The sequence below is a fragment of the Typopeltis vanoorti genome, chromosome 6 (assembly GCF_054136105.1).
Source record: "Typopeltis vanoorti isolate ZY-2024b chromosome 6, IOZ_Tvanoo_1.0, whole genome shotgun sequence".
NCBI classification, from domain to species: Eukaryota; Metazoa; Arthropoda; class Arachnida; order Uropygi; family Thelyphonidae; genus Typopeltis; species Typopeltis vanoorti.
Genome location: NC_143554.1, coordinates 105,564,616 through 105,589,360, shown reverse-complemented (window position 1 = coordinate 105,589,360; position 24,745 = coordinate 105,564,616). Strand labels below are relative to the sequence as shown.

The 24,745-nt window shown below is 36.8% G+C and overlaps 1 protein-coding gene across 1 annotated transcript in view; it reads right to left on the bottom strand.

The window, feature by feature from the left end:
- The window catches only part of LOC150105771 (sister chromatid cohesion protein PDS5 homolog B-like), a 699,562-nt gene that overhangs the window by 32,450 nt on the left and 642,367 nt on the right, over nucleotides 1–24,745 (bottom strand). Inside the window, exon 24 of the mRNA XM_090394553.1 lies at nucleotides 14,253–14,385. Coding sequence (XP_090250679.1) covers nucleotides 14,253–14,385 — 133 coding nt within the window. The remainder of the gene's footprint in view (nucleotides 1–14,252; nucleotides 14,386–24,745) is intronic.

Sequence of the window (24,745 nt, the reverse complement as noted above, 5' to 3'; positions counted from 1 at the left end):
ACAGGATAAGGTGGTCAGCCCTATGCCCCAGTGTATCCTATATCCGTAGTGGTGTTGAGTTATCAAGGCTTGTTTGCCTGCTTTGCAGGATGAAAAATCCCAGATAAACTGGGGAGAAAAACTCTTCTGTCCATGCCCAAGACCGACTAACTTGGCTATGGATGAGGAAGATACTTGAGCTCCTCACATCACTGACAGGAATCAAACCTGGGACACTCCTTCTCCAGGCATATAGTTACGAAGCGCACAGCCACAAAACAATTTTAAACAACACAAAGTCTATCATACTGTTCCTTAAACTCATTCACTGTTCCAGCTCTTATCACCCTGCCAGGCAATGCATTCCACAGTCCAACTACCCTCCATAGAATAAAGCTACTCCTTGCTTTCTCACTCACCACCTCCATTCATAATTTTCAGGGATGACCCCTTGTCTTTTTCTCATTTCTCTTTTTCTACCATAAGAAAGAACTCCAGTGTCAACCCTGTAACCATATCTCAACAGTTTAAATGTCTCAAGCATATCACCTCTCCCTGTTCTATTTACCAAACTCTCCAGTCCACATGTCCTCAGTTTATCCTCATAGCTAACATTATACAGTCCTGATATAATTTTTGTTATCCACCTTTGCATCTTCTCCAAGGTTAATTTATCCTGTTCAAATCCTGGCAAACAAAATCTGAGCACAATAATCTAGATGTGGTCTGATCAGTGCTTTATAGAATGGAACTATAACTCTTCTGTCTTTGCTGGTCAGCATCCTTCTCAGTATTGAAGAAATCTTCTGAGTTATCTTTAACACCTTATCTGTATGTTCCCTAAACTTCAAGTTTCTATCAGTCATCACCCCCAAGATCCCTTGCCTCCTCCACTTATTCTAGCTAAATCATTGTGAAAAGTTCCTGATATGTAAATCAGTGTGTACCATCAAAGAATATGCAGAAAAATTTAATAAAGACAAGCTGTGTGTGTGTGCGTAGCTAGACAAATTTCATTTATAGAAGACTTTGGTAACAATATATAAGATATTAAGGTGCCTCCTTAGCTCAGTCGGTATAGATGAAGCCCTTTGTTGGAAAGACCCCTGGTTCGATTCCCGTCAGTGATGTGAGGAACCTTTACCTGGTCTTTTTTGTTTAATCTGAATCTCAAGTCTGGTTTAGAGTCCCGAAGGGGTGGAAAGAGGGGAAAATAGTTTCACTGCATAAAGGAGGATCCAAGACTACTGTTGCAAATTACTGACCAATCAGCATATCAGGAGTTGTTGTTGTCAAGGTCTTGGAGAAAGTAGTCAAGGGGAAAAAATACAGGAATGAATTGATGAAAATAAGATACTGTATGGGGAACAGCATGGTTTTGTGAAGGGTAGATCATGCCTCAGTAACTTGCTCAGGTTTTATAACACAGTGACGGCTGAACTGGATAAGGGTAATGGGTTTACAGTGATACTGCTGGACCTTGCTAAGGCCTTTGACAGGATTTCACATGGAATTCTAATCAGTAAACTGCAGCATATGGGGATGGATATAGGGTTGGTGAGGTGGATAGGAGGGTGGTTGATGGAGAGATACCAGAGAGTAGTTTACTCAGGCGTAGAGTCCAAAAGATGGTCTGTGGCTAGTGGTGTGCCACAGGGTTCTGTTCATGGACCACTGCTGTTTAATTTGTTCATTAACGATATAGGGAAGGATCTGAGAGGAACGGTTCATTTGTTTACTGATGATGCTAAGTTGTGTAGGGCAATAGTGAATGCAGAAGATGTCAAAATTTTGCAGGATAATTTGGATAGATTGGAGGTCTGGGCTAAGGAGAATGGATGTTAATTTAATGTGGCAAAATGTAAGGTTATGCATTTTGGGGTGAAAAGATTAGCAGCAATATATCACATTGGTAGAACTGTACTCCAGGAGATTGATGAGGCCAGGGACTTGGGAGTGTTGGTGGATAGGGAGTTGAAGTTTAGGGGACACATTGCAAAAGTGGCTAAATCAGCTCATCAAATCACGTGGATGCTGAAGAATGCTTTGACGAGCAGAGATAAGCAAGTTATTGTTCCTCTGTATCGAGCCTTGATAAGACCCCATCTCAACTACTGTGTCCAGATTTGGTCACCTAGGTTTCTTCTTGATGGGGAGGAGGTTGAGAGGATCCAGAGGCGAGTGACCAAGATGATAGCAGGGCTGTGGAATGAATCTTATGAAAACAGGTTGAAGATTTGTGGGTTGCAGAAACTGGTTGATAGTCAGAAAAGGGGAGATATGATTGAGAGTTAAAATTGCTGAAGGGTTTCTATAGGATTAATTCATAGGATGTTTTTGAGAACAGGACTGGTGGTGGGAGGACTAGGAGACACCATGGAAGCTGGGCAAGAGTGTGGTTAGTAAGGGTGTTAGAGCTGGGATTTTTACTTTCAGAGTGGTGAATGAGTGGAATAAGCCACCTGAGTCTGTTGTGGGTACTATGGCAGTGAATGAGTTCAAGGCAAAATATGATAGATACTGTGTGAATGTCAAATAGTCGTGATGGATATGATGTTTAGGGCCTCCCTCCATGAGTCTAAGGACTTCTTAGAGACGCCCATAATAATATATTTTTATAATGGCTGACATGTGTACAGAAAAATATATTTAACTCCATTATATTTTATCTTAATTTACTAGGACATCATCAGGAAGAGAAGAGAAGATTGGTCAACAGCATTGAAAACATGCACAGACAAGAGTTACATAGCAAGTGCTTACTTGCTCATGTCTCAGTCTTGGCTAAGATTACCTAGATTATTGAGAAATGTATTATTAGAGTTAGAAGGGAAAACAATAGATAATTTTTGTAATTCAGACAAACAGTTATATAACATTAATTATTAGAAAAAAATTATGAACAACTTTAACTGCAATTACTTTCAAAACTTTGATAGTAGTATGCAATCAGAATGATTAAGATGTGAACAATATCATGCTTCACACATTTCAAGAAAACAGGTGAGCAAATTTAAATCTAGTGAAGTGGAGAACCTTGGTTTGATTTCAAAGAACTCTGTCTTGTGTTAATGACATGGTAAGCAAAGGCAGACTTTTCAGATTCTAAGAATTTGATGTAGTCCTAATATTCTTAGATTCTAATCTTAGCAGAACAATCCAGTTGTCCAAACAACAAAGTTGACATGAAGACAGGCATTTGACAGACACCAAGAAAGATGAGATGTAGTAATTTATATTTGGTCGATGGTAGAAAAAGAAAACAATTTCTGAGCTGGTTTGAAAGTGGTATATAGATCCTGTGCGTTCTTCCAACATTCCTTTAAGTTAGGATATTGGAAACTTTTTTTAAAATCAGATTGTAGTCTGGTTGAGGGATGATATATATAGATAGTTTTCTGGTTGTTGATTTTATTATATCCATTAGTAGTCAAGGTGCGTCTTATTTTATTCAATTCTTCAAATAGAAGAGAATCAGAAGAACAGATTGTATGAGCTTTGTGTATAAGAATACCTGTGTTCTGTGATGGGTGGATGTGCAAGTGAAGGAAGGTTTCTGTAAACAGAAAACTGAATATTTTCTGCAGAATTATTATTTAAAGTATACAGAAAAAGGAAGTTGTTGGATTTGCATTCAATAGTAAACTTCATATGGAAGTATATCAAGTTTATTTTATCCAGAAATTGTATTAATTCTATCTGTGAGAGGGACCAAACTACAAAGATATCCACAGATTAAAGCCAGATAGGAGGTTGAGGGAAAATGGTACTAAGAATTAACTTTCCAGATGTTCCATAAAAATAATCACCAAAGTTTGTGAGATAAAACTGCCAATAGTTTTCCTTTCGATCTGCTTATAGAACTTATTCTGTCATGTAAAATAGCATTCATGGTGATTTTAAATACATTAATAATGTCCTGAGAGAAATTAGTTTGTAAGAATTAGCTTCTTGAAGTGGTATATATGTGAATAGGAAAACTACATCAAAAGAAACCATTGTCCAGCAAGCACTAATTTTACATCAATTCTGTTTTTAATATAAGAACCAGTGTGGCTAGTTTTGAAGAAGACTAGAAAGATATTTAGAAGACAGAAAAGTGGGAGAGCCAATACCCAACTATAGGATCAGGGATAATCATCCCTATGAATCATGAGAAAACCATAAATATATAGAGAATGAACATGATAAATCAGCAACTTTTCATTAGTGAAAAAAGCATCCCATGAATATACCTGGTCCAACAGCTTCTTCATTCTAATAATTCAAACTTCTGAATCAATAAAAGCTTGCATTTGAAATGAGCCTGTCCAGCTAATGATAATGAAATTCTAGAAATTAAATAAAGAATTTTCCCTTAACCTTGTACCTGGCTTCTATTTATGGATCATATATCTTTGCAGTTTCGCCCAATTTCTAGATGAAATAAACTCCATGCGCCCAAATCTTGCCTTTCTGTATACTTTAATAATCTGTACTTTTACAGGTAGTATTCAATTTTCTATTTATAGAAAACCTTCCTTCACTGGCAGATACATCCATCTGTCTTCACACCATCATCCATAACAGAAAACAGGTATTATCAAAACTCTTATACACAGAGCTTACAGAATCTATTATCCTGAATCCTGATTTCCTTCTTTTGGAAGAATTAAATGAAAGAGAAATCACCTTAACTACTAATGAATACAATGAACCCCTTACCTATCCTCTTCGCTCCCTGCAGAGCACAAGGCCTCAACCATTGACTTCCATCCGACTCTATTCAATGCTTCTTTTTTGATCTCTATATACAATGAACCACCAACCAGAAAATTAGAAAAATATTATCTTTCAACCAGACTACAATCTGGTGTAAAAAGAGTTTTCATACTCTAACTTAAAGGAACATCAGAACAAACAGCAAGTATAATCTTATATGCCTTCAAAACAGCTCAGAAATGCTTTCTTTATTTTCTACCATCCACCAAAGATAACTACTCCCCTCTCTCTCACTCTATTTCCTTGGCATCTATATCAAGTGACTCTGCTAATTTCAACTCCTTTATATTGGACAGATTGTTGTTCTGTCAAGATCCAAGAACATCAAGATCTTAGAATCCAAGAACATCAGGACTACATCATATTCTTAGAATCTGAAAAGTCTGCCATTGCTTACATTCATTAACACAAGACACGAATTTCTTTGGAATCAAACTAGATTTTTTACTTGAGTAGATTTAAATTTGATCATCTGCTTCTTGCAACTTTGTGAAATTTTATTGTTTTCTGAATCATAACCACTTTGACTGTATGCCGGTTTCAAGTTTTGGGAAGCAATTCTGATTAACTGTTCATAATATATACGTGTGTATATGTATATATATATATATATATATATATATATATATATATATATATATATATATATATATAGAAAGTATTTTATCTTGGGTATAATAAATGTTAAAGATACCAAGCTATTTTAAACCGGGTTTTACTCCATTTCCCAAGTAAGCAAAAACAGACAAACAAGTCAAGTTTGCGCCTGCAAGTGTTGCAAGTCTAGCTGATCCTGCACATAGTGCAAGACCAAGGCAACTCATGGTAAAAGTAGAATAAGCTCTGATCACTAATCTTAATATTTACCCTTAATGCAAAACACATCTCCTGGAGGAGATGTAGGATGCTTTGTATTAAAGGCAAGGGGCCACTACCCAGACCGGTTTCGACCTTTATTGAGGTCTCATCATCTACTTTTACTTGGTAATAACTGAGCTTAAAAGTATTTTACCAGAACAAGTTACCATAAGGTGTTTTAACCTTATTAAATAAAAATCTCAGGAGGATATATAAATGTAGAAAGGAGATATAAATGTAAAATCAGGTTTAAAATAGCTTGGTATCTTTAACATTTATTATACCCAAGGTAAAATACTTTCTACATTTATATCTCCTCCTGAGTTTTTATTTAATAAGGTTAAAACACCTTATGGTAACTTGTTCTTGTAAAATACTTATAAGCTCTGTATTACTAAACTCTTGGTATTTCTAGCCCGGCTCCCACTGGTGAGACCTCAATAAAGGTCGAAACCGGTCTGGGTAGTGGCCCCTTGCTTTTAATACAAAGCATCATACATCTCCTCCAGGAGATGTGCTTTGCATTAAGGGTAAATATTAAGATTAGTGATCAGAGCTTATTCTACTTTTACCATGAGTTGCCATGATCTTGCACTATGTGCAGGATCAGCTAGACTTGCAACACTTGCAGGTGCAAACTTGACTTGTTTGTCTGTTTGCTTACTTGGGAAATGGAGTAAAACCAGGTTTAAAATAGCTTGGTCAAGCTATTTTAAACCTGGTTTTACTCCATTTCCCAAGTAAGCAAACAGACAAACAAGTCAAGTTTGCGCCTGCACGTATTGCAAATCTACCTGCCCTCAAAGTAGTGCAAGTCAAGGCAACTCATGGTAAAGGTAGAATAAGCTCTGATCACTATTCTTAATATTTACCCTTAATGCACAGCCCATCTCCTTGAGGAGATGTATGATGCTATGTATTAAAGGCAAGGGGCCACTATCCAGACCGGTTTCGACCTTTATTGAGGTCTCATCAGTGGGAGCCAGGCTAGAAATACCAAGATTTTAGTAATACAGAGCTTATAAGTATTTTACCAGAACAAGTTACCATAAGGTGTTTTAAACTTATTAAATAAATATCTCAGGATGAGATAAGATGTGGATGAGATCTATCTCATCCACATATATATATATAATTGAGATTAGGATTTACTCGGGATGTATACATTTATAAAATTAATTTAACTGACTGGAACCCGAGAAAGTATAAAAAAAAACTTTAATAAATCACGACTAGTTTCATCAGTGCTCCGACTTCTTCAGGTGAGAAAGAAAAAACATAAGACTTATAAAAATAACAAGGTAAAAAAAACATGGACTTCCCAGCTTAATAAAAAAATGAAACTAGTCATGATTTATTAAAGTTTTTTGTTATACTTTCTTGGGTTCTAGTCAGTTAAATGAATTTTATAAATGTATACATCCCGAGTAAATCCTAATTTCAATTATATTTATCTACCTTCTGACGAGGTTAATGTACATCTTATCAAGGATTATGAAAAAACTCTGGTAAAAATGGACTTTTTATTAATAGGTAGTTTTTCTGAAAAGATGCAAATTTCACTCTGTCATCCCAAAGTTTTTAGATTTCAAAGAATCGATTCACACTAAATGTGCTCATAATATCTATCGCAGGGCTAAACTTGATTTATTATATGAAAGAATCGCAGATACCAAGTCCACATTAGCTTTTTTGTTCTGCAAAAGAGATTCTTTTGAAAATAACTTAAGTTCATCTTTAGATAACAGGTCCTGGATTGATATTAAAAACATGAGCTCTCTCCGTGCTTCTAGATTGCAACTCTCCAACAAATTAATTCTTATCAGAAAATTCAACCAACTAAAACAGGAGCAAACTTGCCAACCCCATATCAATTCACAAAATTTAAAAAATGTTGTGATTAACAAATCCTCTCACACACTCTCTCCTGCAGAACTTAGTGTGTGCTCTCAAAGGGCCTTAACTTCGTTCCTTCTCCGACCACCATTCCTAAAGAACTGTTTCTTACAAAAGTTGAAAAGGCAGCTGCGCAATTACCAAAACAAACTGCGAATCTACTTAGGATCGATGCCATCTTTACCATAAACAAAATACAGATAATCTATTTCCGATGGAAAGGAAAGCAATATACCAACTTCGTAACAACAATGACATTATTATCTTACCTGCTGATAAAGGGAATGCAACTGTAATCTTAGACAAAGCTGACTACCGTTCAAAGATTAACAACTTATTAAGTTCTAATACGTATTCTATTCTAGAAAGTGATCCCACAAGAGAACTTCATAACCGTACAAATGATCTTCTGAAATCAACTTCTGAACTTCCTAGACACACAAGACTATCTCTCTGCTCTCTCCATCCCCTCATTCCTCGGTTGTGCGGCTTACCTAAGATCCATAAGGCTGACACTCCTTTAAGACCTATTGTGGAAGGTATTGACTCACCTACATACAATCTGTCTAAATATCTTGCAGCTTCTTTAAAACATTTAGTTGGCAATTCCTCCTCCTTCATCAAAAACTCTGAAGATTTCATTTCAAAAATAAAAAATTTGAATCTTATAGACTCTGACAAAATGGCGAGTTTTGACATCGTGTCTCTGTTTACGAATGTACCCACAGATGAAGTTCTGACTCTTCTTAAGGACAAGGTTTCTAAAAAAATGTTTGCTCTTCTAACTCACTGCATCAATTCTGGCTATTTCTGATATGAAGATAAAATATACAAACAAACTAGCGGGTTAGCTATGGGCAGCCCTCTATCCCCAGTCTTAGTTAACATTTTTCTAGAAGATTTTGAAGAGAAAGCTATTTCTTCAGCTACTTTAAAACCTAAACTGTGGTTATGCTACATTGATGACGTCTTCCTTATCTGTGGACATAGTTTAGAGGAACTGCAAAACTTCCTAAACCATTTAAATAATCAACATCAGAACATTAAATTCACATCAGAACTAGAGATTAATGGCATTCTCTCCTTCTTGGATCTAAAGATCAGCAGATTATCTGACTGCCTTAAATTTTCAATTTTTCGAAAAACCACCCACACTGATAGATATTTACATGGCTTGTCTCATCACTTCCCTTCTCAGAAACTGGGCATCATCTCCACCCTTGCCCATCAAGCAAGATGTCTCACTTCCACAGAAGAAGACCTTCAAACAGAGCTTAACTTCCTGACTTAAATAATGATTTCCTGACTTAACACCTACTTAAATAATGGATATTCGTCATTTTTTTTGTTGTTTTTATGTTGAATTTCTTTATGAAATTCAACATAAAGACCGACTATACTACTCTGCCAAAACTTCTTTCTTTTCTGAATCGACCAAAACCAAAACACAATCAACTGCATTTTCCTGGTGTTTATAAAGTTTTGTGTGACTGTGGTCGATCTTATTTTGGCCAGACAGATAAATCTGTTTCACTTCGTCTTGAGGAACATAGACGTGACATCTCTTACAGTAGAACACGAGCAAGCACCCTTTCCAGTCATGTCCTCTTCTTGGCAAACTCTAATCTTGAAGAACGGCCACACCAAGTTGATTGGGAATGCACTACTAATTTATATATATGCAAGGATGAATTTGAAAGAAGAATTATCGAATCAAAAGAAATAGTTCTGGACCCTTCACACCTGAACAACAATCTAAGTTACAATTTGCCTGATTCCCATAGCGCAGTAATCCAGTACTGGTGCAAAATTAGCTGTCACACACATTCAACTGATGCCAACTGTAGCACGCAGTCACCTATTCAAATATGACTGTTACTATTCTACTTCTTTTTATTAAGTTGGAAAGTCCATGTTTTTTACCTTGTTATTTTTATGTCTTATGTTTTTTCTTTCTCACCTGAAGAAGTCGGAGCACCAATGAAACTAGTTGTGATTTATTAAAGGTTTTTGTTATACTTTCTCGAATTCTAGTCAGTTAAATTAATTTTATAAATACACACACACTGGTGTCCAAAACCTAAGGATGAACACTATATTTGAATATTCTTCTCCTTCTCCCATCTACGTAATAGGCCTACTGGCCTGTTACAGGGCTAATTTGAGCCCTTCTAAGTCATACCCGTCCCGAGGATAAGGTGGCTAGCCCTATGCCCCCCCCCGGTATGTCCTGTGGCTGTAGCTTGTGTGTTCATGGAGCCGGTTTGCCCGCTTGCAGGAGGAAAAACCCCAGATAAACTGGGGAGAAAAACCCTGCTGTCCACGCCTAAGACCGGCTAACTTGGCTATGTCTGAGAAAGATCCCTAAGCCCCTCACTTCGGCAATGGGAATCAAACCTAGGACACTCCTTTCCCAAGCATATGGTTGTGAAGTGCATAACCACTAGGCCAAACATGTGGACTAAATTTGAATATTACAACTACAGATTCAAATGAATCAGCTTGTGGCAATTTGTATAACTGATGATTTTGAGTAGAAAGTGAGTACACATTGAAATTTTCAAATCACATGCAAAGGGATCATGGGATAGTGCTGAACAGTATAAAAGGCAAAAGGGGCTGTGCTAAGCAAATTGTGTTTGAAGGAAACTCTTTCTGTGAATAAAGTTGTAAACTTGGATGTCATGTAATATTTCAAAGATATCACCAAGACGATTTCACGTGGGGAAGTATTATTGGTATTGCCAGAAAGTTTGGAATCTCACATAGCATTGTATCTAGGCTCTGGGCAGCATTCCAACTAATGAATGTGTTCCAGCCCAAAGGCCTGCAGGTAGTGTGCATCACTTTATTCACAGCTCATCATAGAGTACATTTTCAGTGGTGTTGTATCCATAAAAATTGGACAAGACACCAATGGGCTAATGCACTCTTTACAGATGAGAGTTGTTTTAGTCTTTTCTCCAATTCTAGATGACACTTTATCTGTCATGAAAGTGGTACTGCTTACTATCACAAAAATGTTGTTGAAAGGGATAGATACAGCAGTAATGGGATGTGGAGGAGGAGGCATTATGCTTAACGGATGCACTGAACTACAAGTGCTAGAAAAAGGACTACAACTGGTGAACGATATTGCAACAAAGTTCTTTAATGTCGTGATTGACTGTTCAGTGGTGCAGTAGGCAAAGAATTAATTTTTATGGATGACAATGCTACACCACATTGTACACGAACAGTGCAAATACTTCTGGAGACTGAGGATATCAATCAAATCGAGTAACCAGCATGTTCCCGACTGTTCAGTGGTGCAGTAGACAAAGAATTCATTTTTATGGATGACAATGCTACACCACATTGTACAAGTGCAGTACAAATACTTTTGGAGACTGAGGATATTAATCAAATCGAGTAATCAGCACATTCCCCAGATCTCAACCTCAATGAACATGTTTGGGATACAATAGAGAGACACACTGCCTCGAAATTCCACTCCAGAAAATAAACAAGGCCTTAACATTGCTCTGAAGAGGAGTGGGCCAGTGTGCCTCAAGAACTCTTGAATCACTAGGTGTTAAGCATGGTCTGATGTGAGAGCTGCATTGAAGTTTGAGGTGGAAATATTCCATAGTGAAATGTCTCTCCACATAGTTTTCTGTAAGCACTGTACATTAATTCCTTAACTATGTCCTTAGGAACTTTGTAACTTTTGCCAAAAACATATTGCAATTTAATTTGTATGAAATTTATAAAACTTTTTTGTGTTAATATTATTATTACGTGACACCTTCATGGAGTCCAAGGACTCATCGTGGGAGGACACTCTACTCTACTTCACTAATCTCACCCTCTCCACTACTATTTAATTCTCCAACTACCACACTACTATCATCAAAGCCATCTACTGTCCATCATTGCCAAGAAAACAGTGTTTTTTTTTGTTAGTGTGTTATGAAGGCTGATTTGTCTGTGCGTGGGATGAAAAACCCGAGTTTTCAGGAGAAAAAAATCCTGTTACTTCCGTATGAGATCAGCTAACTCACTTTCAACTGAAAAAGTCCTATAAGGATTTCTCTCATAATGACAAGAATTGAACCCAGGTCTTTTCCAATCGAAGGGCGCAATGTTCTGCTGTTCTTCCAATTGTGCTACGGAGGCAACTAATAATATTCTGACAATAAATGTATGTTCACATTTGTCTGTAATCATGAAAATTTTTCCTCATAGAAGTAAAATGTAGTTCATCTGAAAAGCTTTTTGAAAAGTATATACATATGTATGTATGTATTTCTATATATATATATAGTGAAATATACTAGAGTTAAATTAATTCTTTTTTTTTTTTTTTGTACATATGCCAGTCATTATAAAAATGAAATATGTCTACTACCTGTTTTCCTAAACAACTACTGCAGAAAATATGTAACAAACATTTCAAAATTTCTATGGAGGTTATTTGAGAAAGCTTAGAAATCATGGAAAGAGTATTAAAAAAAAAAAAAAAAAACAGAGATAATAAAGGTAACATGAAAACTGAAGATAAGGATATTATTTATATCTAAGTTTAATTACTTTAAATAAATGAAATAAGCAATAGCAGAATAGTGTTAGAAAATATTGACAAAAATTACAGACAAAATGATATTTCAATTAACAGGGTTAAACGAGAGCAATTTGTTTACAACAGATTCATCAAAATCTATTCCAACTGAGCATCTCTCAGAGCTTAACAAACTTTATTATTTATTTATTTTTTTGCTGGAACAAGACTTAAACCCATGAAAGGTTGTAAGCCTTTAGTACATAAGCATAACATGGTATGCTAATGTATACCATGGCTATGGATTTTCTTTCTATTTTTTTTCATTCATTTTTCAGCTGGTGCTGAAACCCTGCTATAGAGACCAAACTTGGAACTTTTTCAAGCTACTAGCCATGAGATAGAACTTGAAAAAGCCATTAACAATTTTCCATGCCACTGTAAACCATGGAGGTCTTAGGATTCCTTCATTATGATGGTTAGTGCCTGATTACGGCTATTCAGATTATAGAACTTTACTCTTTCCACCTTCAGAAGTATGTCTTGCTACCTCTAGGACTTAGTGTATTAAGGCTGATTATTGATGTACCTCTGGATGAGTGCTTGATGGACGGACACCAATTATGAATGCATCAGCTGAACAAAGGATATGGGCTTTAATGTTTCACTCGTCAGTTGATGGAGCTGCATTACAAGAATCTAAATACATTCCCTCTCAGCATCAATAGATCAAGGGACTTGCTACCTGCCTGGTTTTGAATATATAGATTTAATTAGGACAAGAATCAATGCTCTGCCAACTTGGGAAAGAAGTGTTGACAAGAACTGCATTGCAAGCTGCCAGAGTAGAGATGTTTTGGCTCATGTTGCTCAATGTTATTATTGCAAACATGGAGTACATGTCAGAAGACACAATGCAATAGTGAGGGTTATAAAGAACAGTTTGAAGAACAAAGGTTGAATAAGAGCAGTAGAACTCCATTCTAGGAGTAACATTGGATTACAGAAGCCTGACCTTGTACTAAAGAGAGCAGATGAGCTAGTTGTTATCGATGTAAAAGTTGTGAGGTGCTGGAGGACCACTCATAACCATCCTGAGAAAAATGCCTATTATGCTGAAAACCAAGACTTGTATAACTACTTCAGGAACACTACATCGTACCAAAATTTACACTTCTACAATTGTATCTGTTAAAGATGTACAGTGTCAGAAAGTTTTTGATTCTCTTGGACTGTTTTCAAGATACTCTATGCATGTCTTGTAGGGCACACTAGACATGGAGGACTTACCAGAGAATGGCTTTTTGAATCTCCAGGTCTAGAGTTGGATAGCACATGATATTATTATTGTATGGGCACCTCCACAGAGTCCAAAAGACTCATCATAGGAGGCCCAAACTATCCACACAATCTATTGTACCTCTCTTTAAACCCATTAACAGACAAAGCACTCACAACAGACTCTGGCAACCCATTCACAACTCTCCAAGTAAAAAATCTAGTCCTCACACCACTATTAACTACACCTTTATTCAACTTCCAGAAATGACCTCTTGTTCTGACCTCTCTAGCCAAGTGTTGAAACATTTTCCCTTAAATGTTTCCATCATATCCCCTCTTTTCTCCTATCAATCAACTTCTGCAATCCACACACCGCCCACCCTCTTGGTCGCTTACCTCTGAATCTTCTCCACCACTTACTCATCCCCAAAAAACCCAGGAGTCAGACCTGAGCATAGTAATCTAGATGTGACATAACAAGGACTTATAAAGAGGAATTACAACTTACTTACCTCTACATGTTAGTGTAGAGATGTTCTTCAATAGCGAAGTAATCTTATGGGCTACCTTAGAAATATGTTCTCTAAACTTTAACTCTGTCTACCACCACACCCAAATCTCTAGCTTCATTTATTTCCTGTGTGATACACAGTTTGTAATCTATTCATCTCAAAATGCATAACTTTACATTGTTCGACATTAAACTGATACCCATTAACTTTTGCCCATACTGACAACCTATTTAAATTGTCCTGCAAGCTCTCCACATCACCTTGATTATCTATTACTCTATCTAATTTTGCATAAACAACAAGCAACTGAATATATCCTTTCAGGTTATTTCCTATATAATTTATGTACAAATTAAACAGTACAACAGGAATTTCAATGAGCAAATACCTGGTAAAATAAAATATATCAAGAGAAATGAACTTACCATATTTGCAAGTTTATCATCTGGTGACTGTTTATCTTTGGTTTGCTTAATATTTTCTATTAGCCTCTTGAAGAAACCAAAGCTGTAATTTTCATTTTTTATGATTAAAGGCTCCATAAGAAACCAAAGGCATCTGAAAGATTTTAAGTATAACAAAATACATGAATTTTGTTTCATTCAACTAAAATATAAATACAGAAGAAAAGAAACAAAATAAAACTAGCTGCTGTGTTATTTTGTGAATATATTGCAAATGCTGTGACATCTTCAATTAATTCACTGGTGGATGTTGTAAGTGTAAGTAGTGTTGGATCGTACTTCCTTGTTTTTGATCCGCCATCTTGTTTTGTTCTTAAACTCTGTTCTTAAACAAGTAATAAGTTGCTGGTTGATTACTAATTTAAATATAGAGAAATTTATATTTTTAGACTGCACCACTCTATATCTAGATTAGTCTAATGAAATGTAGTGAAACCAACCATCAACTAATTTTATTTCAATATTATTTCTTAAGTAGACCGAGTTTATCTCTTATGTTTGAAGCTCCCGCTAGGTCCGCTAATTTCATGAATGGTGCAGCAAAGGAGATTCAGGCAAACACAATTTTAAAATCATCAAAACAAAACATTTAATTCTGGGTTATATATTATACATATAAACTCAATTCTGAAAACAAGATAATATAAATGTCTTAGCTTAACTGGTCACAACATCTTACAGATTCAGTCTATGGGCATTCTGCTATCAGACTCATAGCTTTTACAATATTAAAATAACTTTTAATAGAGTTCAATATCACAAAATCTCTTAGTAACAAATTTTACTATTATCACACAGTCAGTAAAGTCTCAATACATTAATGGTGGCAACAATGGATTCAAAAGTATACACTTTCATACTCTGGCTGATTTCAGCAAAAAATGTTATAGTTAATGTGGGGAATAACAGGAGAAATTACACATATATATCTGCACTGAAGTAACATAAAATTGGACAGTTCTTACCGGATAAATCCTTTGCTCATCAATTTCACTATGGGCACACTTTATAACTATATTTACTTAGCACACTATGGCAACACTATTTAGAATAAATCTTCTCAATGATAACACAACTATTAATGGTCGCGCTTCACATGTATAGACGTACTTGGATAAAGGAAAATGCTCATTCCTTCTTTAACACTATTCGACCAATTTAGCTCTCTGTTAAAGTTCCATGAAACTAATGGAACACGTAGTAATTCTTTAATTTCTAGAATTATTCCCAGTTGCCTATTCTTTCCCGGTCCTCAAATAGTCCAATTACAGCACCAAAGGTCTGTAATTGGACTATTTGAGGTCCAAATATCCTTTGCATTCACTTTGCTGCCTCTCAGTATTCTCCTCTCTGTCTGTGCTATACTCAATGCTCTCGTGTCCCAGCATGGTCGGTCCTGAAAAAAGAGAAGAGCCCGGCTTTCTCCGCTCTCAGCTTATATACCTCCCTTCTCCCCCCCCCCCCCAAAAAAAAAAATTGTTTCTCATGCTCTAGCTTATGTCAATTCTTTCTCTGCAGTTGAATACCATATCTCACGATCCAAGCACGCGCTAGCTATTTCTAGCCTGTCTCCATAGTAATAAACAAAATAAAATAAAAACAGAAATATTGCATAACATTATACCTGTACATACTGGTAGTGATAAATAAATAAATTAAAATATTATAATTCACATAAGGCATATTAAACTTATATATACAATTCCTCATAATATTAAATTAGGAATAAGCAAAATAAACAGAATAATATTTCAATACAAGGTCCTATCATTGCTAACACATATTTTAGATTAATTAATAAAATTTAATAAATAAACTCAAGGCAATTACATGAATAATAATTTACAATCATGGGATTAATATCAAATAATTTTTTACAAGTATAGCCTTTGGTATGGTAGATTAAGTTGGATTCTGTAATGAATATTAATAATTTAAATTTCTCCTTATTCAGAATCCAACAGTAGCATAAATGAATTCAAGAACAGCTATGACTGCTGATATGAATAGTACAGACTCCCTCGATGAGTTTCTGACTCCCTAGAGGTCCCTTAATAATAATAATAACAATAATTCAATAGTATACTTAAAAAAAAAAAACAAAAAAAAAACAATTTTTCCAACTTCTTTTTCAAGCCTATTTATTTCAACCCCCCCCCTCCCCCTGAAATCTATCTGGAATGTGAATTACTTTTATAAGGACATTCAAAGGAAGATAAGTTAGCCTGCCTCTTGTGAAGGTGGCAGGATTTTTCCTTTCAAATACTCAAGTTTTGATTCTTACATAACAGACCAACTAGCCAAAATCAGAACAAATGCATAAGCCAAAATCAGAACAAATGCATAACACAAGTGCGAATGCATTAAATCTAATCTACTGAATTATGTAAAACAGAAAGCATCAAACCTTTTATTATTATCATTATTTTTTATGTTCATCCAGTGAGTCAAAGGAATTATTATTATTATTACGGGTATCTCCATGGAGTCAGCAGACTCACTGCGGGAGACCCAAACTAGCAAAACAATATCTGTCATATCTCTTCTTGAATTCATTTACAGACGAAGAGCTCACAACTAAGTCAGGCAATGAATTCCACTCATTCACCACCCTACAGGCAAAAAACCGTTCTCACACCCTTGTTAACCACACTCTTCTTTAATTTCCAGGGATGACCTCTTGTTCTTCCATCACTATCACACAGTTGAAACATTTCCCCTGCATCAATCCTATAAAAACCTTTCAGTAATTTAAATGTTTCTATCATATCCCCTCTTCTCTGCCTATCCACCAACCTCTGCAATCCACAAGCTCTCAATCTATCAATGTAGGGAGCATTTTTTACATCACTCACCAACTTAGTCACTCTTCTCTGAACCCGCTCCACAGCCTCCTCATCTCCAAGGAATCCAGGTGACCAGACCTGAGCACAGTAATCCAAATGTGGAAGTATCAATGCTTTATAAAGGGGAATAATAACCTCTTTATCTCTGGATGTCAGTGTGTTCCTCAACAACCAAGTAATCCTATGTGCAATCTGGGACACCTTAGCAATGTGTCCTCTGAACTTCATCTCCCTATCTACCAACACCCCTAAGTCCTTAGCCTCATCAATCTCTTGGAATACCATTCCATCAATGTAGTACACAGCTGGTAATCTTTTAATCCCAAAATGCATAGCCTTACACTTTTCCACATTGAACTGACATCCATTACCTTTTGCCCATTCTACCAGCTTATTTAAATCATCCTGCAAACTTTCAACATCAGCTTGATTTTTTATTGTGCTACCCAACTTTGCATCATCAGCAAACAACTGAATATCTCCCTTTAAGCCATTTCCTATACCATTTATATACAAATTAAATAACAATGGCCCAAGCACAGAGCCCTGAGACACACCACTGGTCACATGCCTCATCCTGGACTCGGCTCCTCCATACACCACCTTCTGGTATCTCTCCTGAGCCATTCTCCTATCCATATCACCAATTTAGTATCCATTCCCACCTGCTCCAATTTGCGTAACAGTGTTCCATGGGGTATCCTGTCAAAGGCCTTAACAAAATCCAGAATTACCACTGTGTAGCCAGTTCCTTTGTCCAACTCAGATGTCATTCTATTATAAAAAGTTAATAGATTGCTAAGGCAGGATCTACCTTTAACAAAACCATGTTGGCCTCTATAGAGTATTATATCCTGATCCATCCATTCTTGAATTTTGTCTTTAACCAACTTTTCCAATATTTTTACTACTACTCCTGAGATGGTGATTGCTCTGTAATTAACTACCGCAGTTTTAGAGCCACCACCTTTATGCAAAGGAACCACTTTGCCTAACTTCCACTCCCTAGGGACCAAACCAAAGTTCCAACTTAAGTTAAATATCCAAGTAAGAGGGGTTGACAATTCCTTTGCACATTCATGCAACACCCAAGCTGATATTCCATCTAAACCTACAGCAGTATTTGCATTTAAATTTTGCAATATATTAAATACCTCTGATTTCTTAACTTCAATTCTCACATTAGTTATTGCTACAGGTACAGAGATATCCTCACTTGGGTGACAGACTTTTGAAAAGTGATCACTCAGTAACTTGACTATTACATCTGATTTTGTCACCTCAATACCATCAGCACCCTTCCCAAGTCATTCTTCCTTTTACTTGCCACATAGCAGAACTCTTTGAGATTACCCTTGATCTCATTGGCTAAGGTCTTCTCATAATCTGATTTAGCTTTTCTTATTATGCTGGTAACCTTCCTAGCTTGAGTCTTGTACTGCTCATAGGTGTACTGATCGCATTTCTCCTTGTACATTCTCCATAACATTTATTTTTTTTTGCAGATCAAGCTTGATACTGCTGCTCATCCATCTGTGAAGGAAATCCTTTATGAGTTCATATTTCTACATTTCAAGTTTGATGACATTTTATTTGTTATTTTTTACTCAAAGTATTGTTAAGCTCTCCCAATTTTATACTTCCAGGATATTTTTTATGTTTGTCTTCTGTAATTTGTTTTTTCATTAAATTTTTTTCAGATTAATTACTCTAGTCATTGAAATTATCTGAAATTTTTTTTTAACCCAAAATATCTGAGTATTTTTTTTAGCAGGTTATTATTTTGGCTGTTTTATATAGTAAGCCTTTCTTCCATAATTATTATATAACACTTATGATCTTCTATTATTTTGCCATTCTTTTCTCCATTTTTATGATTTCTCAGTAGCCTCAAAATATTTTGCCACCTTCAAGATATTTATCATTTATGATCTTCACAAAATTTTCTCATAACTTTCAGGTTTTATTTATTTCTTTAGTGTATATAGCTAAATATAAGAAATTAATAAGCAAAACTATACACAGATTGACATTTCAGTTAACCAATCAATAGTGCTATTTGAGAGTATGTGCAAGTTCCTAGGGTCACCAAGGAAAGAGTATGTGTGTGTGTGTGGGGGGGGGGGGGGAGCAGTCATCAGTGATATGATGCACAGTTTGCATAGCACTATATGCACAACAGGATGACTGTGAAATTCTCCACAGATGTAGTGAGTGGGCATAGTGGCCTTGTCTGGTCCTAAATCTGTTTAGCTGGCTCCAGAGGTGTCAAAACAGACTGAATCCTGGAGATTTTATAGTTGGATCTGTTACTGGGTATTTGTTTGAAGTTCATTCCAGTCTTCCCACAGTCCTGAGGACCATCACCTGGTATTTTCATGAGCCAGTGACCTGGAGGTGAAGAGGAATCTTGATTTATGGGAAGGTTGATGTTATTTCTGAAATTATTTATTTGATGGTAGTTTTTTTCTCTTCTTAAGCATGGAGGAGTGATGTGGGAAAAAAGAGGCAACCATGGAAGAGGTACCAGTGATGGTTCTCATAGTTATGTTGAGCTGTAAATCCATGAGAATTATGTGGTGATTTCAACCCCAAACCGAGTAATACTTTGCCACTGGGAAGACTACAGCCAGGGCTGCTGTTCTTCTTCTTCTTCTTCTCCCGTAGTCCTAAATGAACCGTTGGGTCATTCATGGCTGGTAGGTGATACTCTTTGCTAGCCTCCTCCAGTCGTCTCTGTATCTTGTTCTTGATGTCAGTTGAGAAAGGGAGGAATTTGTCCATTTTTTGATGTTATCAGTCCATTTTAATTGAGGTCGGCCCCTAACCCTTGATCCCGGAATGATTCCTTCTAGTGCTTGCTTTGGAATGCCATTAGCCCTCTCCACGTGTCAGAACCATTTCATCTGTCTTCTTCTTCTGATGACTGTCAGAATATTTTCCCTTTTTCTCCCATCTATTAAATCAATCAGTTTTCACACATTTTCATTGGTTTCATGAACGGCATGGGGAATTCTCAAAAGTCTTCTGTAAGTTTTCATTTCGAAAGACAGGAGTCTCCTCTCATCTTCCTTCAATAAAGTCCAGCCCTCACAACCATGGTTTTGAGGGCTCCCCACAATGGTTTTAACTTCTGTAGGGCCAAGATTGCCTTAGCAATTCGGTATTTAATGTCGGTTTTTGAACGACCATCTTGAATCAACATGCTTCCTAGATAAGTTAACTTCTTTACATTCTCAACTTGTTTATTGCCAATTTCTATCTTTAAGAATTCAATGTCTGATTTTGAGGTTATCATTGTTTTTGTTTTTCGTAGGTTTTATGTATAATCCATATTTTTTTTTTTTAATATTCCAAAAACACGGCTGGTTATCTCTTACAATTCTTCTTCACTTTCTGCCAGAAGATCGATATCGTCAGCGAAACGCAAGTTACTTATTCTTAGTCCGTCAACTACTATTCCAGTGTCATATTCATAAAACTTCATCTATGACATATTCCAGAAAACAATTAAAAAGAAGAAGGGGACAAGATGCATTCCTGTCTTACCCCCACCCCCCACCTTCTGCCCAGAACGGTTCACTGCTGTAATTTTTAATTTCAATTCTCATATCAGATGAGGAATAAAGAGATTTAATAATCCTAATGATTTTGTTGTCAATACAATAATGTTCTAAAATTTTCCATAATGCCTTGTGCCATATTGAGTCAAAAGCTTTTTGAAGGTCTAAGAAGTTGTGACAGATTATTTTGTTATGATCAATGTATTTTTTGCATAGTATGTGTATTGTAAAAATATGGTCAATTGTACTTCTGGACTTCTGGAAACCTACTTGTTCATCTGATAGTCTGCTTTCTATTTTCTTTTCGATTCTTGACAATAGTATTTTTAACAGGATTTTGCTTGGATGACTAATAAGGCGTATTGTTCTATAGTTGCTACATTTATTGCTGTTTCCCTTTTTAGGGATAGGTACAAGGACAGAAGTCCGCCAATCAGAAGGCCAAGTTTCTGTGTTCCATACATCCTGGAATAAATTTAGCAAGGTGTCTATGATGATGTTACTTCCTTTGCGTATCAGTTCCACTGTGACACCATCACTTCCCAGTGATTTTCCTATTTTTGAGGAGCTAACTGCTGCAATAACTTCTTCTTTTAATATCGGGTAATCTCGGGTTTTAGATTCGATACTATTATATTTCTTGAAGCTTGTGTCAAAAATTTGTTTTATTTTGTATTTATATAGTGTATTTATTTGGGGATCTTTTAATTTTTCTATATTATATCTTTTAAGAGTTGATTTTGTAGGTAATCTTTCCCTCATTTTCATATTCACAGTTGCGATGACCATATTGTGGTCGCTGCCAATGTTGGCTCCAAGAAATGATCTGGTTATTGTGAAGTTGGAGTTTTTAAATCTTGTGCTTACAAGGATAAAATCAATTTGGTTGTGTGTTTTATCATCAGGGGAAGTCCATGTCCATCTTCTGGAAGGTTTATGGGGAAATAGAGCATTAGTAATGGTAAGTTCATTTTGTGAGGTAAAATTGATCAATTCAAAACCTCTTTCGTTTGTCTCCACATAGCCATACGGTCCGACAAATGGGAGATAATCCTTGCCGATGTCTGTTCCAATTTTGGCATTCCAATCGCCCTGTACAATCAAAAGATCTTTTCTATTCGCTCTGGTGATTGTTGCATTAAGTTGACCATAAAACTCCTCTACTTTGGAGTCCTCGTGATCTGTGGTTGGGGCATAGACCCGTATGATGGTGATATTGAGTGGTTTTCCTCTCAGTCAGACTAGAGCAATTCTGCTATTGATAGGGTTGAATTCCATGACAGAATTTCGTGATGATTTGTGTATCAAAAAACCTGACACCTTCTTTTCCGCTGCAGTCACATCCAGAGTAAAAAAGCAAATGTCCTTCATCTGTTGTTAGCTCTCCTGTTTTGGGCCATCGAATTTCACAAAGTCCCATAACAGTCCATTTATAACTTTTTAGTTCGTGCTGTAGTAATTTGAGTTGACCTGATTGTAGTAGAGTCCTAATATTCCAAGTTCCGGTCATTAAATGGTTGCAGAGCTTGAATCTAGTTTTTCCATTATTTTTGTCAGTGATAGTGGTAGCACCAGTCGCTAACTTCTCATTGTCACCCCTGGAGCTCCTACCAGATGGCAACGCGGATCTTGTTGAACCGGGTGACATCCAAACCAGCATGGTGTGCTGTGTTAAATCCTTCGCCATGAATGTCTAACGGGAGTAAATTAAGACAGATGGTGCCAATCTCCTCTTGTGTCTTCGCCTGCTAGCATTTAGCTGGGATGGAATAGTGGGATGGCCTTCATGCCTTGGGAGGCCCTACCAGGAGTAATGATACTCCTGACGTGCTTTGCCCATCCTGCCCAGGCCCCCCCCCCCCAACCACCACTGTGAGGCAGCATAGCAGGACTTGGGGGAGGATTATTAGCAGGAATTATTTGGTGATTTCAACTCCAAACTGAGCAATACTTTGCCACTGGGAAGACTACAGCCAGGGCTGTTGTTATAAGAATTGAAGCATTACAATCCCAAATTGTGCCTTTGAGCTTGTTTGTGATATTGGTCTCTAACACTTTTCATTAACTTAGTTTTTTCCCGAAAGCTGTCAGTATGTGAAGCTTTGATCAATGTGCTACCATGAAAGCAACTGTTAGTTTCAATTACTGCTGCAGAAGTTTATTTTTAGTTTTTCTGTGAGCCTTTGGTTATTTAGGTGGAAAGATGAAACGACAGTTTGTTGGGGGTAAGGAGATAATATCCAAGTTTCTAAATAGTTTTGCGTGAGCTCAGATCTTTGCTGAATGCTTCCTTGAGATCTTGGAAGTATATCATCTTGGGTGGTGATTGCTATGTTATTAGCATAGATAAACTTTCAACTGGTTGTTGGAGGAATGTCACTTGTATACAGATTGGACAGAGTAGGGAAGAGGAAAGATGCCCGTGGCAGTTCACCCAGCAGGATAAATGTTCTGCTTTTTTGTAAATTTAGATGAACCTTTATTTTCCTATTGACAGCATTTGTTCTATACTCTTTTTCAGGTTATCTTGGAAGTGAAGAAATATACTACAGGCAGTATTGCTTCCGAAGGTACCAGGATATTAATTCCTGCTACCTTCAGAACTTCTTCCTGCTAACACAATGCACTTCACTGTTACTATGGCAACAGTGAAGTGCATCGCTTTTGTAACTAAGCATATGCATAGAAAAATCCCCTAAAAGTCATCACTGCTTGAATCACACCATTCTATGTATAACATTACATTATTATTACTATTATTACGGGCAACTCCAGGGAGTCATTGGACTCATCGAGGGAGGCCCCAATCATATTCATCACAACTATTTGACATTCATACAGTATCTATCATACCTCGCCTTAAACTCATTCACTGTCACAGCATCCACCACAGACTCAGGGAGCGCATTCCACTCATTCACTACTCTAAAAGTAAAGAACCCAGCTCTAACACCTTTACTAACCACACTTTTGCCCAGTTTCCATGGATGTCCCCTAGTCCTCCCACAACCAGCCCTGTTCTCAAAAATATGTTCTGAATTAATTTTATAGAAACCCTTCAGTAATTTGAATGTCTCAATCATATCTCCCCTCCTCCGCCTATCAACCAATTTTTGCAACCCACAAATCCTCAACCTGTTCTCATACGGTTCATTCCACAGACCTGCTATCATCTTGGTCACTCGCCTCTGGATCCTCTCCACCTCCTCCCCATCAAGAAGAAACCTAGGTGACCAAATCTGAGCACAGTAGTCTAGATGGGGTCTTATCAAGGCTCGATACAGAGGAACAATAACCTGCTTGTCTCTGCTTGTCATCGTATTCTTCAGCAACCAAGTGATTTGATGAGCTGTTTTGGTCACTTTTGCAATGTGTCCCCTAAATTTCAATTCCTTATCTACCAACACTCCTAAATCTCGTGCCTCATCAATTTCCTGGAACACGGTTCCACCAATGCAGTAAACTGCCGCCAATCTTTTCACCCCAAAATGCATAACCTTACATTTTGCCACATTAAACTGACATCCATTCTCCTTAGCCCAGACCTCCAATCTATCCAAATCATCCTGCAAAATTTTGACGTCATCTGCATTCACTATTGCCCTACCCAACTTCGCATCATCCGCAAACAAATGAACTGTTCCTCTCAGATCATTTCCTATATCATTTATGAACAAATTAAACAGCAGTGGTCCAAGAACAGATCCTTGTGGCACACCACTAGTCACAGGCCGTCTTGTGGACTCTACTCCCGAGTAAACCACCCTCCTATCCATCTCACCAACCCTATGTCCATTCCCATATGCTGCAATTTACTGATTAGAATTCCATGTGGAATCCTGTCAAAGGCCTTGGCAAGGTCCAGTAGAATCACCGTAAACCCATTACCCTTATCCAGTTCAGCCGTCACTGTGTTATAATACGTGAGCAAGTTACTGAGGCATGACCTACCCTTCACAAAACCATGCTGTTCCCGATACAGTATCCCATTTTCTTCTATCCAATCTTGTATTTTCCTCTTGACTATTTTCTCTAAGACCTTGAC